We start from the raw sequence: 15,039 nt of genomic DNA on the forward strand, positions 1-15,039 counted from the left end.
GACACCCGTTTTTTATGGTCACTCATTCCATATTAATCTACTAAGGCGAACATAAAGAATACAAGCTGTATAGTGATTGAGATATTCGAGGCAGAGTGCATGACCTTTTTCATTATGATTTGAAGGTGCAGTACAAACAATTAAAAAATAACTACATTTTGTTTTAATGTGTTCTGCTAATCGCTGGGCTGCGATTCCTAAAGGAGAATCAAAAATATTCTAGCTTCCGCGACAAGAATTTTCAATTTTATTAAGGACACGGAGGTGAGGATTATGCTTTCTCTTTCTTCACTGTCGCTACACAGCCGCCAATAAAAGAACAATACATTTCCCAAAAGCTTTACAGCCTCGCTATGACGCCCAATCACGGCCCACCATCTAGTATATAGATAGTAATCACTAAAGTCCTTCCTCTTTTTTGCTCGAGTCAGTCCAATAATCAAAGACACGAACCAACACCGACCAATGTAGTCGTAGTGCCCACCCATGGATTCTTCTTGGTGAAGTAAAACGAAACAGCACGACTGGTGCAACTCAGAACCAAACTGTTCACCATGGTGAAATTTTAGGAAGATCTCCCCGTAAATCTTTCAAGAAGTTTTCTCATCTGTAAAAGAAAAGAATGACGTAACCTCCGAAACATGGAAAAAAAATGCATCATATTACATCGGGTGGGACAACTTCTATCATCATACAATATGCCATTGACATTAACTCTCAATGTTACCCATATCACGGGCGGGATAATCCCCGCCTCTATGTCCTTAATAGAATTGAAAATTCTTGTCGTGCAAGCTAGAATTTTTTTTGATTCTATGTCGGGACCGGAGGCTTCGGATTATGCTAGTTTAAAGCTGAGCTATAACCCCTGAAGCCACATCTACAATTGTTTTATGATAAAACAACTTAAACATAGCGTCTGATGACCAATCTGCCGCTGTTATAATATCTTCTAATCTTGATCCTGAATTAAAGGCTTTTGAGGCCATAGCACCTCTAACCGAATGTGCCCCAAAAACGGAAATATCTATTCCTGCTTCTTGCAATAACCATCTGACCCATCAAGTTAAGTCGCCGAAGACACATGACCAAACGTTTTTTGCAATGAAATCAATAATTGACCAGAATGGTCTCTACGGAATTCACGAGTGACATCCTCGTACACTTTTAAACAATTCACCACACATAATTTAGAGTTGTCTCTAAAACTTGGATAAGAAATACATGTAGAATTTGATTTTGTGCGTTTAGAAATATGAACAGGGACTCCTGTAGGAGTAAAAACCCTACCTGCAATGTCCAGTGTTTTGACGTCCAACACTCTCCGACATGAAATCTGACAAAATAACATCGTTAATTTTGCCTATAATTGTTTTCGTGATAAACCTTCATTGGCAGGCTAGGCCACAAGGAATTTTAAAATTATATTAACATCCCACAAGGATGAATATTTTGGTTGAGGGGGACGTACCAAGCGTATACCACGTAGGAGTTTACATACTAAAGGATGCTCCCCAATGGTCTTACCATCAGCACAAGGGTGTTTGGCCGAAATAGCCAATCTAAAGTTGTTAAGCATTCTGTAAGCTAAACTTTGAGCTGCTAACTGGGACAAAAAATTTGCAATCATCTGCACTGAGGCCCCCAAGGGATCCACACCCCTCTGACTGCACCAATCCAACCATTGTTTCTATGTGGAGGCATAGCTTTTATGTGTACAAGGCACTAGGGATTGAGAGAGGAAGAACCTAGTGTCCTCTGCAACGTCTGGGATCTGCACTGATTCCCCCCGAAATTCTCCATGCCATGAGCGATAATTTCTCTTCCAGAATTAGAGGGTGTGGTTGCCCCATTGGGTCCAATAATAGATCCTCCGATCTTAGATAGGTACAGTGCCACTGGAAACTACGATTGAGCTTTCCAGCCTGGGGTTACCAAAATCATCTCCACTTTCTGACGAAGGACCTGGAAGAGGACTCGATGAATCATGGAAAAAGGGGGAAACGCATAATTCAGTTCCCCGTCCATGATTGAAGGAAAGTGTCTGAGCTGAGAGACATCGGATCCGGTCTCCAGCTGTAAAAACGTGGAAGCTGAGCATTCAGACGGGACGCGAACAAGTCGACCAAGCAAGGACCCCAAAGATGATTCAGAAACTGAAATACTCTGGGGTGTAGACGCCAATCGCTGACATCTCAGAGGTATCGAGAATTCCAGTCTGCTACTACATTCACTTTGCCTGGGATGTACTCTGCTGTATTCAAAATTTGATGAGTTAGGCTGAAGTGCCAAAAGTCCTTTGCAATTTCCGCTAGCATCTTGGACAGCGTTCCCCCATGTTTGTTGATATATCTCACTGCTGATATGTTGTCCATTTTCAAGAGGATACAACATTTTGTCTTGCCTGGGGACAATGTCTTCACCGCAAAAGAGCCTGCTAGAAGTTCTAGACAACTGATGTGCAGTTGAAGTTCCCCCTGTCTCCATCTGTCCACATTTGGCTCCCCAGCCCCATCTACTGGCATCCGATTCTATGACAATCTCCGGAACTGAGGCAAAAATTGCCCTGCCATTCCAGGCGTCCATATGAGTCAACCAGCATTGAAGCTCTGTTCGGGCTTCCTGTGACAAAAGAATCAGTTCCGAATAGGATAGGCCCTTGCAGAGATGCATAATCTTCAGTCTCTGAAGAGCCCAGTAATGCAGAAGGCCCTGAAAAATGGCTTTAATGGACAAAGCCAGGAGGCCTACCACTCGGGCAAGTACCCACAAGGAAATCAAAGGAACAGACCATGCTTTCTTCAACTCCTTCTTGATAGCTAGTCTCTTTGTCTAAGGGCGTTTCAGTCGGGTCAAAATGGAATCTATCTTGAAGCCCAAAAAATCTATTGTTTGGAGGGAACCAAATGGGATTTAACTGTGTTTAAAATGAAACTCTGGTCCTGAAGAAGCTGAATCGTCCAGGAAAGGTGTAGAAGAACCAGACGTTTCTCTTGCACCATGATGAGAATGTCGCAGAGATAAACTATTAGACGCACAACTTTTTCTCTGAGCCACTGCATAACTGGACGCTGATCTTGGTGAAACACCAAGGGGCGGACGACAGTCCGAAAAGAAGGGCCAAGAACTAGTAACACCTTTTCCGCATAAAGAACTGAAGGAAACCACGATGAGGAGCCAAAATAGGAATGGGTCAGATGAGCGTCTTTGAGGTCCAAGCGGACCATCCAGTCTTCTAACAGTAGGTATTGGAGGAGATGAATGCCCTCCATTTTGAAACGCTGGTAAACAATCCACGCATTGAACTGTCGAAGATCAAGCACCAAGCGAGAACCCCCTCCCTTCTTTTGGACCAAAAAGATCGTACTGATAAACCCTCTGGAATGAAGGTGAGAAGGAACAATCGCCGCTTTTCGAAGAAGACCTTCTGCTTCTTGATATATAAAAGCACTCTCCTGATGGGGAAAATCTGAGAGAAGGCGGAATAAGCATTTGTTCCGGAGTCAAATAAAATTCTAGATGGTAATCTTCTACCGACTCTAGTACCCATACATCCCATGTGATCAAAGACCAGTTGTGTACAAACATACTCCGGACATCTTGTTTGGGGTCAAGGGCAACAAGTTTTTATGTTTACTTTGTCCTTGGGACAAGTAGGCCCAACCCCCTGCAGCACAAACCCTTTGGCTGCCTGTTTACAGAGAGTTGAACTCTCTGCAGTTGAGGTAATGTGTTTCCAAAAGATAATGCTGTTCCAACTTGTATTTATGGTTCATTATTTGAAAGCCTTCTTTATTAGGGTGCGTGCTGTAAATAAATGTTTTAAGGTCACACTTCACTACTGACGTTGGTTCCAGTACAAAAAAAAAAAAACGTGTACACACATGTTTGAAAAGTTTAGGCTAAGAGGCTAAGTATAATGCTCCCAGAATGCTCTCTGATTATATGCAAATGAAGTGTCATTTAGTAAAATGTGCTGATGCATGCTAGTATTTCCCAAAAATATTTCTAATGGAAAATCAGTTTAACCATTTTCAACACGATTATGGGAAGCATGAAAATAAACAAACACTGACAAAGCCAACTGATCTGACTTACTTTTATAAGTCTTTTAGTTTCATCAATGCGTGTCTTGTTTTGACATGGCTTTTGTAACACTTTATTGTTGTGGGAGCTACCAGGCCATGTAACAAACATTGGCAAACCCCCCCCCCCCCCAAAAAAAAGTTTTTGAACTCTTAAAGCACACGTTGCCACCAGCGGCATAACAAAGGCCTCGCAGCCACCCTCCAGGGGGCCCCGTCAGCACAGCACCTGCTCTGAGTGAGTCTGGAGAGGGAGCTCCTCCATGTTCTTTGCAAAGGGGCACCCTCCAGTTTCGTTACGTCACTGATTGCCACTGTAGTTCCTGACACTGAACAAAACTACTTTGTGTGGCAATATACTCCTTGTGGAAGAGCAGAATGCGATCACTCACAGTAAAGCCAGCCGAAAGAGAGAGAAATAGAAGTTTAATAAAAACAAAATGTCTTTGTTAACACCAGACCTAATTAGGGACCAAGACCCACATGTAGGTAGCTTTTTGCATTTCGCAAACAGCGACTTTCGCTGTTTGCGACGTGCAAAAAGCACATTGCGATGCACAAACCCAGTTTTGCGATTCAGTAACCTGGTTACCGAATCACAAAACGGGTTTGCGACTCGCAATTAGTAAGGGGTGTTCCCTTCCTAATTGCAACTCACAGTGCAATGTAGGATTGTTTTGTGACCGCGAACGCGGGCGCAAACCAATCGCAGTTTGCACCCATTTCAAATGGGTGCTAACACTTTCGCAAAAGGGAAGGGATCCCCATGGGACCCCTTCCCCATTGTGAATGTCACTGTAAACATTTTTTCAGAGCAGGCAGTGGTCCTGCGGACCACTGCCTGCTCTGAAAAAATGAAATGAAAATGTTTCATTTTTCGTTTTTGTTATGCATCTCGTTTTCCTTTAAGGAAAACTGGCTGCATTACAAAAAAAAAACCCAAAAAACTGCTTTATTGAAAAGCAGTCACAGACATGGTGGTCTGCTGTCTCCAGCAGGCCACCATTCGTGAGGGGGTCGCAAATTGCGACCCACCTCATGATTATTCATGATGTGGGCATTTGCGAAGCCCTTGCGAATCACAGATGGTGTCAAGGACACCATCCTACATTCGGATTTGCGACTCGCAATTTGCAGGTCACAAATCTGAACCTACCTACTTGTGGCCCCAAATTCTTAAAGAAAGTCACAAAAGTGCACCCATGGTATATGTCGTACCCCTATAAAATATTTGTGAACTGTATTTTAGCGTGGGTAAATACGATGTGTAGATTTGCTCATGTGAAAATCTATTGAGCATTTGCAAGTTCATTTTCCCTCCAGCCACTTTCTTCCCAACCCTGGAAGAAGTTCTAATTCTGCCATTGTCAGGAGTAAATGCCCAACCTTTCTTATTATGGGAAAATATTAGGGAGAAGCTGGTAAAAATCTTTAAAACATGCAGGTTAGTAGGTTTGCAGACTCAAAGGTATTCCAGCCCTGGAACTATTGCTTACTGCTTCCTCCAGCCCCAGTATGCAGATCTGCAGAAAGGTGGCAAAATAAGGAAATTGCTACAGTAGGGATTGAAACTCCAAGTATTCAAGCCCTACTATGGTAGTAGCCCTGGCATAATCAGAGAGGCTATTAATTGCTGCCATAATTTGTCGCCACACTACATGGCACCAAAGGGACAAGTAGATCTTTTTACAGGACAAGTAGATTTGAGAAGCAACCTGTCCCCTGGACAAGTAGATATTTTAATAAATTCCACACCCCTGCACTAACTCTGCCAATTTGGGATCAGTACGCAACAGGAGCTACTTCCGACGTTCCTTGGAAATCAAACAGTTGACATTTCCTAATAAACATTGCTCTTAGGGCCCATTCCAACAAGACATCGGGGTCTATCCCTTCTTGTGTTTCCTTGGCCTGTACCTCAAGATCTAAAATCTTGGTGAGGGGTCTGGCAATATCTAATAATTTATCCTGACATCCCAGCCAGACTTTATCAATGCCTTTTTTTCGGGTCCTTGGCATGCTTCTTGAGGAAAGTCACCATGTGAGGGTCTGGTTCTGGTGTCTCTGCAACTTTGCCGGAGAGAGCAGGGCGAGGGCACTCAGACTGCAGCGTGTTGCGAATATCTTTCTCAAAACTTTTGCAGAGTCTTGATTGAACATACCGTGCCACCTCTGGACATGGGATCCATTCTGTGGTCCTGGGGTGTACGATCGTATCGGGATCAAATTGTAAGGTGTGGGGGGTAATCAAAGGTTCGTCTGTATGATGAGTTTTACGCTTGTTTGTCAGGAGTCGAATTGTCATCCGCATCAGAAGAATTGGACTAATTGGTAATATTTTTAGTAGTCTGAAAGGGAGGGGTAGCTTTATGCACCTAAAGGCATCATATTTGTGATCATTCAGGACCTAATTAATGGTCTGTTCCAAAGGGTCATAAGATGACCGGCCAGGCTTATTTCGATTGACCTCTACAGGGGCGGGGTTTCCCGAGCCTGCGCCAAAGCGCCTTACTCCAAAGTTGAAAAAAGGTTGCACAAACGGGCGCAGGGCTTTCACTGAAGTCTTGTTTACTGAATCCTGAACATGGAAGTCCAAAGCTTCAACAAGGCGCTCTTCCATGTGTTGGTAATAGTGTCCAGCAACATACTCTCCGTACTGATCATCATCTGGCTATTGTTGGGTCATGTTTTGGAGTGCAATATAAAATACAATAAATCAGAGGTCCCAAATATATTTGTACTGATAATATCAATTGAGGGGGACACCCAGGTCCTAAAAGGAGGCTAAAAGCGTCCCTGCCGGTATTTTTAATTATAAAATGCAGAGGAGGAAGCACCAGAAGTCCCCCTAGAGCCAGGCTCTGCAGTTCTATCACAGCCCCTCTGGGCGTAGAGCGGGACGGGGGCGCATAGAGCTAAAAGGGAAGCCTCTGTCTGCCGATACAGCGCACTCGCACAGATCCCAAAAATGGAGCTATGCGCATGCGTGAGGGCAACAACACAAAGTGGACTGCTCTGGGGAATCGCGCGGCCTCCCCTATCACTCCTCACCGGCCTCAATTGCATTGGCTGAGAACAACGCCGATACAAATGTGGAATATGCGCTCGGAGCACGGCAAACAAAACACCAAATCTAAGGCGTCTGAAGGCAATAAGCCATGCCAAACGTGTAACACAATAATCGTGATAATCAAATATAGCGTAAGGGAAATGATGAAAGCACTTAGCTCTGCGTCGAAGCAGCAATGAAAGAGGACGGACTTTAGTGGTTACTAGATGGTGGGCCCTGATTGGGGTTCATAGCGAGGCTGCAAAGCTCTGGGAAATGTAGTGTTAATTTATTTTTATTTTTTTGTTGGCTGCCTTGTGTTGACAGTAAAGAAAGAGAAAGCATAATCCGAAGCCCCCGGTCCTGACATAGAATCCAAAGTCTTCCATCAGCTATTAACATCCATGATAGGGTATGGAGAAAAGAAAAATATGTAGCTTTCCTTACGGATAGAATTCGAAGTTTCTTCCGCCGGAAACTCCTGCGCTCTTTAAGTGGAAGTTCAACTGAATACAATACCAAAACAGTATAATACAAAATGGCCCACAATACAACATCTTTGTGCACACCTTATAATCCTAATGTGTTGTATTACTATCACATGTTCTCTCCTTAACAAGTGATTTTGTCTTTAAATGTGATCCCACACTCCCTGTGATTCACCATCACCACTGTGATTTTGCATCTGTGTTTGTGCACTTTAACATGATTTTTGTTCTTAGGTGTGTTCTTGAACCACACTCCTGTTGATATTACACCAAAGATATCTTTGTTCCTAAATGTGTTTTGTATCGTAACATGGATAAATTGTCTTCTGAATGGTTGTCCCTGATTTCAATTGCATTGAACATGCCAGTGATTAGGTTTGTGTAGATGCATAGAAGCACAATGTTCCTGCAAACCACTATCCTCCTTGTTAAAATTATACTTATTTAGGGCCTTTTTACGACCCTGGCAATCTAATGATCCCCAGGGTCACGGTGGTGGTCCGCGGTGGTTACTACTGACACGGTAATAACAATTTATTCCTACCCAAACAAATCATTTTTAGCAAAATTAGAATCATCAAAGACTGGTAAAAACATTACTTTCTATCCTGTACCGTGCAGTTTGCACGCAGCAGACTACCATTCTTAGTGCCTTATGTTTAAAACCTCATACCACCATTAATATTTCATGGTCTCTGTTCACTTCAACCTTTGTTTGAAGAGATTCCCCCTATAGTATTACTTTTGTTGTCTCATAATGCTTTTATGGACAGGAAATGATAAATACCAGAGGAAATACTTGGTGGTGAGAATTGTATTCATCAAACAATGATGGCGAATGCGTAGAACAAGTTTCAAATTTCACACCAGTGACAATACATAATGTGATACATCACATTAATAAGTGTACAGCAAATTAATAGAAATGTACACTTACAAATGACAATACATCTGATTATACATATCTACATTAATAAATGTACAACAAATGGATACAAATATAGAAATGTGTCCACAAATATAAATTTCAACAGACATAAGTGTCCAACATATAAAAATTGTTTATCATTGTAAACCAATGATAGTGTCCAGTTTGCCGAGTATCATAGGATGGAGACATTGTTTTCTTCCACTCATATTGTCATTCAGATACCGCAGAATCCTAAATGGATGGAGCTTTTACCTTTTTTGAGTTTATCTGGTAATATGAATAATTTAAACTACCACTTTTTATTATCAAATGGTTCACTACTTTATTTGAAATTGCTGGGCCCTATTCCGCATTGCAGAGTACGCTGACGTGTTTCGGCCTTCAAGATGGGCCTGTGATTTATTAGAAGGTCTTCTTCAGGGCAGGTTACTAGGTTGGGTTTGTGTGAACCTTGGATTTCTTATGGGCGTGGGGGCACTGGTGTGTTTCATGTGAATACTGCCAAAGATGGTGGGAAACCCTGGAACTTCTTGGTGTTTCACATGAATGGTGGCTCAATTACTAGTAATGCATACAGGACTGCTTGCCTTCTTTGCAGGGGGAGTCACGCTGGAGCTTGCAATGCTGTGGCTTTAACCTCAAGGACAAAAACATTATGAGAGTGCTAAAGTAATACTGCAGGGGAATCGCTTCAAACATAAAGGTTGAAGTGAACCGAGTCCATGAAATAAAAATGATGTCGAGGCACTGTATAATTATGACGTACATGAATAATGCATATAATTTATGGTGTAGGGGGTATCTGTGTATTTTAATTTATGAAGGATCTCCCCCCCCTATTTCCACTACAGAATCATTCCCTGTCACGATAGTGTGGTTTATCTTTAAAACCTGTTGTCAAGCTAACTGATTAGCCATTTTGTGGATTAATTTATTTTCCGATCAGCTTTATTAAACTATGTATACAGTGGATTAAAGACACCCACATCGCTGTACAAATATGAGTCTGCTACCTCCAGACCCTATAGAGCAATTCCTCTGCCAAGCAATAAACACTTTTACTGCAGTATTCTGAATTTAATTTATCTTGGTTTGTGATCAGGTGGTGATTCGTCGTCTGCCACCAACTCTTACTCAGGAACAACTTGAAGAACATCTCCAGCCTTTACCTGACCATGACTATTTTGAATTCTTTGCCAATGATTCAAGGTAGTGTATGTTTAAGTGTGATATTGAGGTGGTAAATTTATTGTGTTTATCCAAGTTTTTTTCCCCTCATTATTTTAGTCATAATAGATGTTTATCTGCATTTGAGTGAACAGAAAATGGGGGGCTAATGTGGTGGGAAAATTTTAAATGAAGAGAACATCAATTCTGTAATTTTATGAAGGCAGCTATTAACGACAAATGTTTCACATTGCAGGACAAACCTTGTGGCACATTTGCTTTTCATGTATGTATGAATGAAGTAAATGGCTTTGCAGCAGTCAAATGTACAAATTATATCCATTTCTTTCTACAGTTTGTTTCCGCACATGTTTTCGAGAGCATATATCAACTTTAAAAATCAAGATGACATTGTTTTATTTCGAGATCGCTTCGATGGATATGTTTTCATAGACCATAAAGGTATGTTGCGTTTAATTTTCTATTTATATGGTTGTAATGCAATGTTTAAATATGTTCAGTTTTTTCCTGTCTCCATTCATTTCTTCTTTTTCTCTTGACTTTGTTTGCATTTTATTTACCTGACAAAAGTGGAGAAAGCTTAGCTGGGTCACCAAATTATCATGCAATTGTTAAGGACTAGTTTAAAAACCATTACTCCAGGGCATCATTAAATAAAACATGTTGGATGGAGAGTTAGTGACCCACACAGCAAAAAAGGACCAGATTTATAAAGAAAGTCAGGAAAGTGCTCCCTCAGTCCTGAGACATTGCATGGTATTCACTTGAGCTAACGGAGGTATGTCTGGAAACATGCAACAGTTGTAGGTTTCCAAACATACGCATAATAAACGTTTGTGAATTCCATTTACCCATGAGCCAAGTTCACATTCACTTATTAAAACCTGTTTTTCTTTTTCTCCCTTCCCTATACCCTCACCTTTTATTGTGGAAGGAGAGGTCTGCTACCTTCCTTGGAAACCATTTTGCTATTTCACTTGCGAGGATTGCATGGCCAACCTTTCCATAGCTTAAGGGGTTAGAGAGTAATTGTTGAATACCCTTAAGCATGTTGTGTTCAAACTCAGTAGATATTTGTGCTCCTTTTGAACATATTTAACTTTCACGAAAATCTTTGTGGGGGGGAAAAAAAAAACATTATTTCAGGAGTTCAAAACCTCTTCTACATATGAGTAGGAAATCTGCCTTTTCTGCATAGTCACTCCAGATTTTTCAACTTTGTTCTGGACTTGGAACTTTGCACTCTTATCCCTGCAAAATACGAGCAAAGAGCCTCCTCCTTTAAACATGGTTAAAGTTGCATATTCCTGATTTACATATTTGACTTCCCTAAGGGTCCCTAGTATATGGTGTAGAAAATGTACCCAGGACCTGAAAGGTAACAGCCACTTGCGGACTACAGCACCTATTGTTCCATCCATAGAGTGGATCTGTAGGCTTTAGGCCTACAATGTGTAGCCTAGCTGTAGCAGCCTAAAAACCTATTGTCAAACCTGTCAAATTAACCTTTTTTGACGGCAAAAATCCTGCTTGTAAATATTAATAATTGACCATGTCCACCTTATTGCCCACAAGGTAGGGTGCCTTATATTTAAAAGTGGGACATAGGCACAATTAAAGTGTCATGTTCTTCCAGTGACTAGACGTTCCCCCTCACCCACCCCCAAAAAAGCTGTTTTGTCTGGCAGATTTGTAGCTGGATCCTAAAGGATGGCAGTGTACAGATTATCAACTTTAATCTACAACCTTTTATAGGAACTGGCTAAAATGATCATTTAAAGACTGCTTTTCATATTTACTGAAAGTCTAATTCATTGGTGAATTAGAATTTTAATAAATACTTAATAAAAGTAATGTTTTGAAAGTTGAATTTTGGTCTGCCTTCAGTCTAATTTGCATTAGATCTCCAGCAGCTGCCTGGCAGGTACGTCACTTTAATTAGGTGTGAAAACCCCTGTTGGAACAGAATAGCGGGGACAGAATGGACTGGGGGTGGGGCACTCTTTTGCTATTCACTAATGACCGAGCTGAAATACTCATGCACTGACAAAAAACCTCTGGAATGCACTTCTTAGTCCAAAGAAGACCTTTATTATTTCACTACGCAAGGTTCCTAAAAGGAGATTAGCATGTTGAAAGCACACGTTTAAAAATAGTCACAACAATGAAATGAAAACATACACAGCAAATATATGTATCTATATTATAATGCAAAGCAAATAATTAATAAAAATGCATCACCATAGGGCATGTCAGGTGCTTCATCTTTCTCCTGCCAGCAAGTCGATGACCCCGTTCGACTGCGAAAGAGATCTCTACCTTCACGGGAAATCTATATCAGGGATCAGACGTCTGAATCCTGATTGAGGCCTCTGAATCTTGTCAAATGCACATATTTGCAGATACTTACAAATGAATTTACAAAGGAGTTTTTGACACGGAGAGCCGGAGTGAAAAATCAATGACCAAAGGTCTGTTTATTTTTGCTGCAGCAAAGAGGACAGGTTTACCACTGGCATCCCAGGCCCGAAGTAAAGTGTGCTGGCATAAAGCGTTTAACAGTGATATTTATACTCATACATCAAAGGATACATAAAATGTGTAAATAATGATATACGTCATACAGATATTTTAAGGAGTTAATCAGTTTCCACACACTGGTTCCATTCCCAGCTTTGTCCTTGCCTCCCTTCTGCAGCTGCCTGACTCCCCACATTCTTGAGACCCTTCAAAGGATTACGTGGTTCAAAGGTATAGATATCAGCCTTTCCCTCCCCAAAATACCACAGCCGAGGTCAGTTAGCTATTTGAACACACAATTATAATGAGTACAGTGCCCCAGTTAGGGAAAGAAACCAGCTGCAAGCCTATGGCGTGGAACCAGGCTTATTTTACCTAAACAAATATACATAAGATAACATATGTGATAGACAGTGCGTTCAGAGACAACAAAAGCTCAAACTTACACGTGTAAAAGAAAGAAGCAATTCAAAATGAATTCTAACAATCGACCCTTTTTGAGTTTTTTTTTCTTCTGAACATAATAAACGTTTTGAATAGTTCTAAATTTCCTCATATATGTTGAATTTTACTCCCACTTCATTGAAATTTGCATTCATGGGGACATAAACAACCGATGGGTATGAGCAACCAGTATCTGTAGTGAGGACAGTGGGGTCAATAGCCATTAGGGAATTTATCTCTTCTCTCTGCATCATAGCTCGATTGGTTTCTAGTATTTTCACTGGCGGAAGTTTACACAATTTTAAACAGGAACAGAGAGCAGGTAAGCACTGCACTAATAAACAACTTAATACAATAGCTATTATTATAAAAAGTATGTCTTTAAACAACCAGCCCCACCCCCCAAACCAAGACCATAACCATGATAAACTCCAATCGCCTCCTTCATATTGGCCCCCCTTTTCAAATACCTGTACTGCTTCTTTTATTTTCCCAATATCCAATTCTATCTCTGATGACTTGTTGACAAAATAACAGCACTTTTGCTGGTACTGATGTTGGATTAAAACACATACTCCTCCTTGTTGTACTGTAATCAAGTCTAGGGCAAGCCGATTTTGTATCGCCAATTGGGCTGCAGAGTTTATCTCTATCTGTATACTTCCTATGGCCTCTCTGGTGGCATTAAATGCAATGGCTAATTCAGCTGACATATTCATCATTGCCAGTTGTAAATCGAAAATTCCAAATCCGGGAATAAGAACATGTAATACTTGAAATACCCAGTTCTTTCGCTCCTCCAGTATGGGTGTCCCTCGTTTGTACCTATGTGCAAAACTCCCCATGTTAAGGGGCTGGGAAGATGATATATTTGATATCACAGTAATGTTGGGTGCCAAATATGCCAGTGAACATATCCCTTCCCAGTTTAGAGGCAGTACTTTATATGCAGTTCTTCCACATACGAAGTACATGCCTCCCTGGATTTGTGAATTTATAATGCTGTATTTTATTCGGGGCAATCCTACACCCTCTGGGGTGTCATGCTCAGAATTATTGCAATATTTGTAATCTTCCCAGATTGTATTTAGCAATGATACATTTGCCCAGGGTGCAACATATGAACATCTAGCCGTCCAGAGGGGGCCAAGGAAAACCCGGGACAATATTACAGGTGAATTTTTCCCATTTCTATCTTGTTCTCTGGAGGCATCATATAACAATCCTTCTGGATCTACTAGAATCTCATTTTCTCCCACAGTCAGGTTCCAATAATTCACAGTGTAATTTTGATGAGTCCCATTAATTAACGCTGTCCAATTTCTGTCTATTTTCTCCTCTCCTTCAAGATCCCAATTCCCTGTTTTTATATCAAATAACAAAGTGTAAACACACTGTTCAGGAGGGATCTTTCCCATGTATTTTGCCTCTGGGTTTTGCCCATAAAAATAGGTACCAAAACATATGGGAAACATTTTAAGTGTGGCATTCTCTCCAGGCATCGGGGAGAGCTTGTATTCTGCCTGGGTATTAGGGAGCACCGCACACCTAGGGTACCATTGATATTCTTGTTGGTCACATCTCCAAGTGGTATTTGGTACAAGACACACTTCCCCTCTTTCATATTCGCTTGGTGATACTGGTACTTCATAAAGGCCTATAGGATCCTCGGGGTGTCTAGACAAGTGCCGGCAAATCCAGCAGTCAGTGAGACTTAATGTCTCCGCTAATTTTCCATGAACCTTTATCAATGGATGTAAGGTAGGATTTTGCAACAATGATGCAACACCACTGGACATTATACATATTAACATAAGGGTCACTAGGTACTTCATTATTGTTTTGTAGAAATAGTTATAAGGCCACTCTTCCCTATTCTCTAGAGGGATATTTGTCCTGCCAAATGGATATATTTTCATAATTTTATTGTGCTCTTCTCCTTGGTCCTACAACTTTTCTATGATACCGTTTTACTCGTCTCAACCGCCTACGCGTGTTCAAAAATATATCCACACAATTACCAAATATGTAAATGCAAAATATTGATATCACTATACTAATAATCATATACGTATAGATACAGATAAGTGAATTTTCCTTCAATGTTCACACCCACTAGGGTTCAGCACCGCCGTGCTTTCCACTCTAGCAGTTAGGCTGCACTGGTTAGTCCATGAACAAGTTTTTTTTTTTTTTTCAAATACAGGACAATAGATGTTGGCTTGATCCTAGGTCCCTTAGCTTCTCCTTTTCAAGTTTTAACTCCTGGTGAGTCTCAACTCCCAGTGAGTAAGTCGCGATACTTCAAAGTTCGTCTTCAGTATAGTTTGTCAG

General features: G+C 41.1%; 1 protein-coding gene across 2 annotated transcripts in view; it reads left to right on the top strand.

Moving 5' to 3' along the window:
• Positions 1-15,039, top strand: part of UPF3B (UPF3B regulator of nonsense mediated mRNA decay) — a 152,630-nt gene that overhangs the window by 1,422 nt on the left and 136,169 nt on the right. For both annotated transcript variants that reach the window (XM_069212208.1, XM_069212201.1), the window contains exons 2-3: positions 9,656-9,762; positions 10,076-10,182. In XM_069212208.1, coding sequence (XP_069068309.1) covers positions 9,656-9,762; positions 10,076-10,182 — 214 coding nt within the window. The remainder of the gene's footprint in view (positions 1-9,655; positions 9,763-10,075; positions 10,183-15,039) is intronic.

The sequence above is a fragment of the Pleurodeles waltl genome, chromosome 2_1, assembly GCF_031143425.1.
Source record: "Pleurodeles waltl isolate 20211129_DDA chromosome 2_1, aPleWal1.hap1.20221129, whole genome shotgun sequence".
NCBI classification, from domain to species: Eukaryota; Metazoa; Chordata; class Amphibia; order Caudata; family Salamandridae; genus Pleurodeles; species Pleurodeles waltl.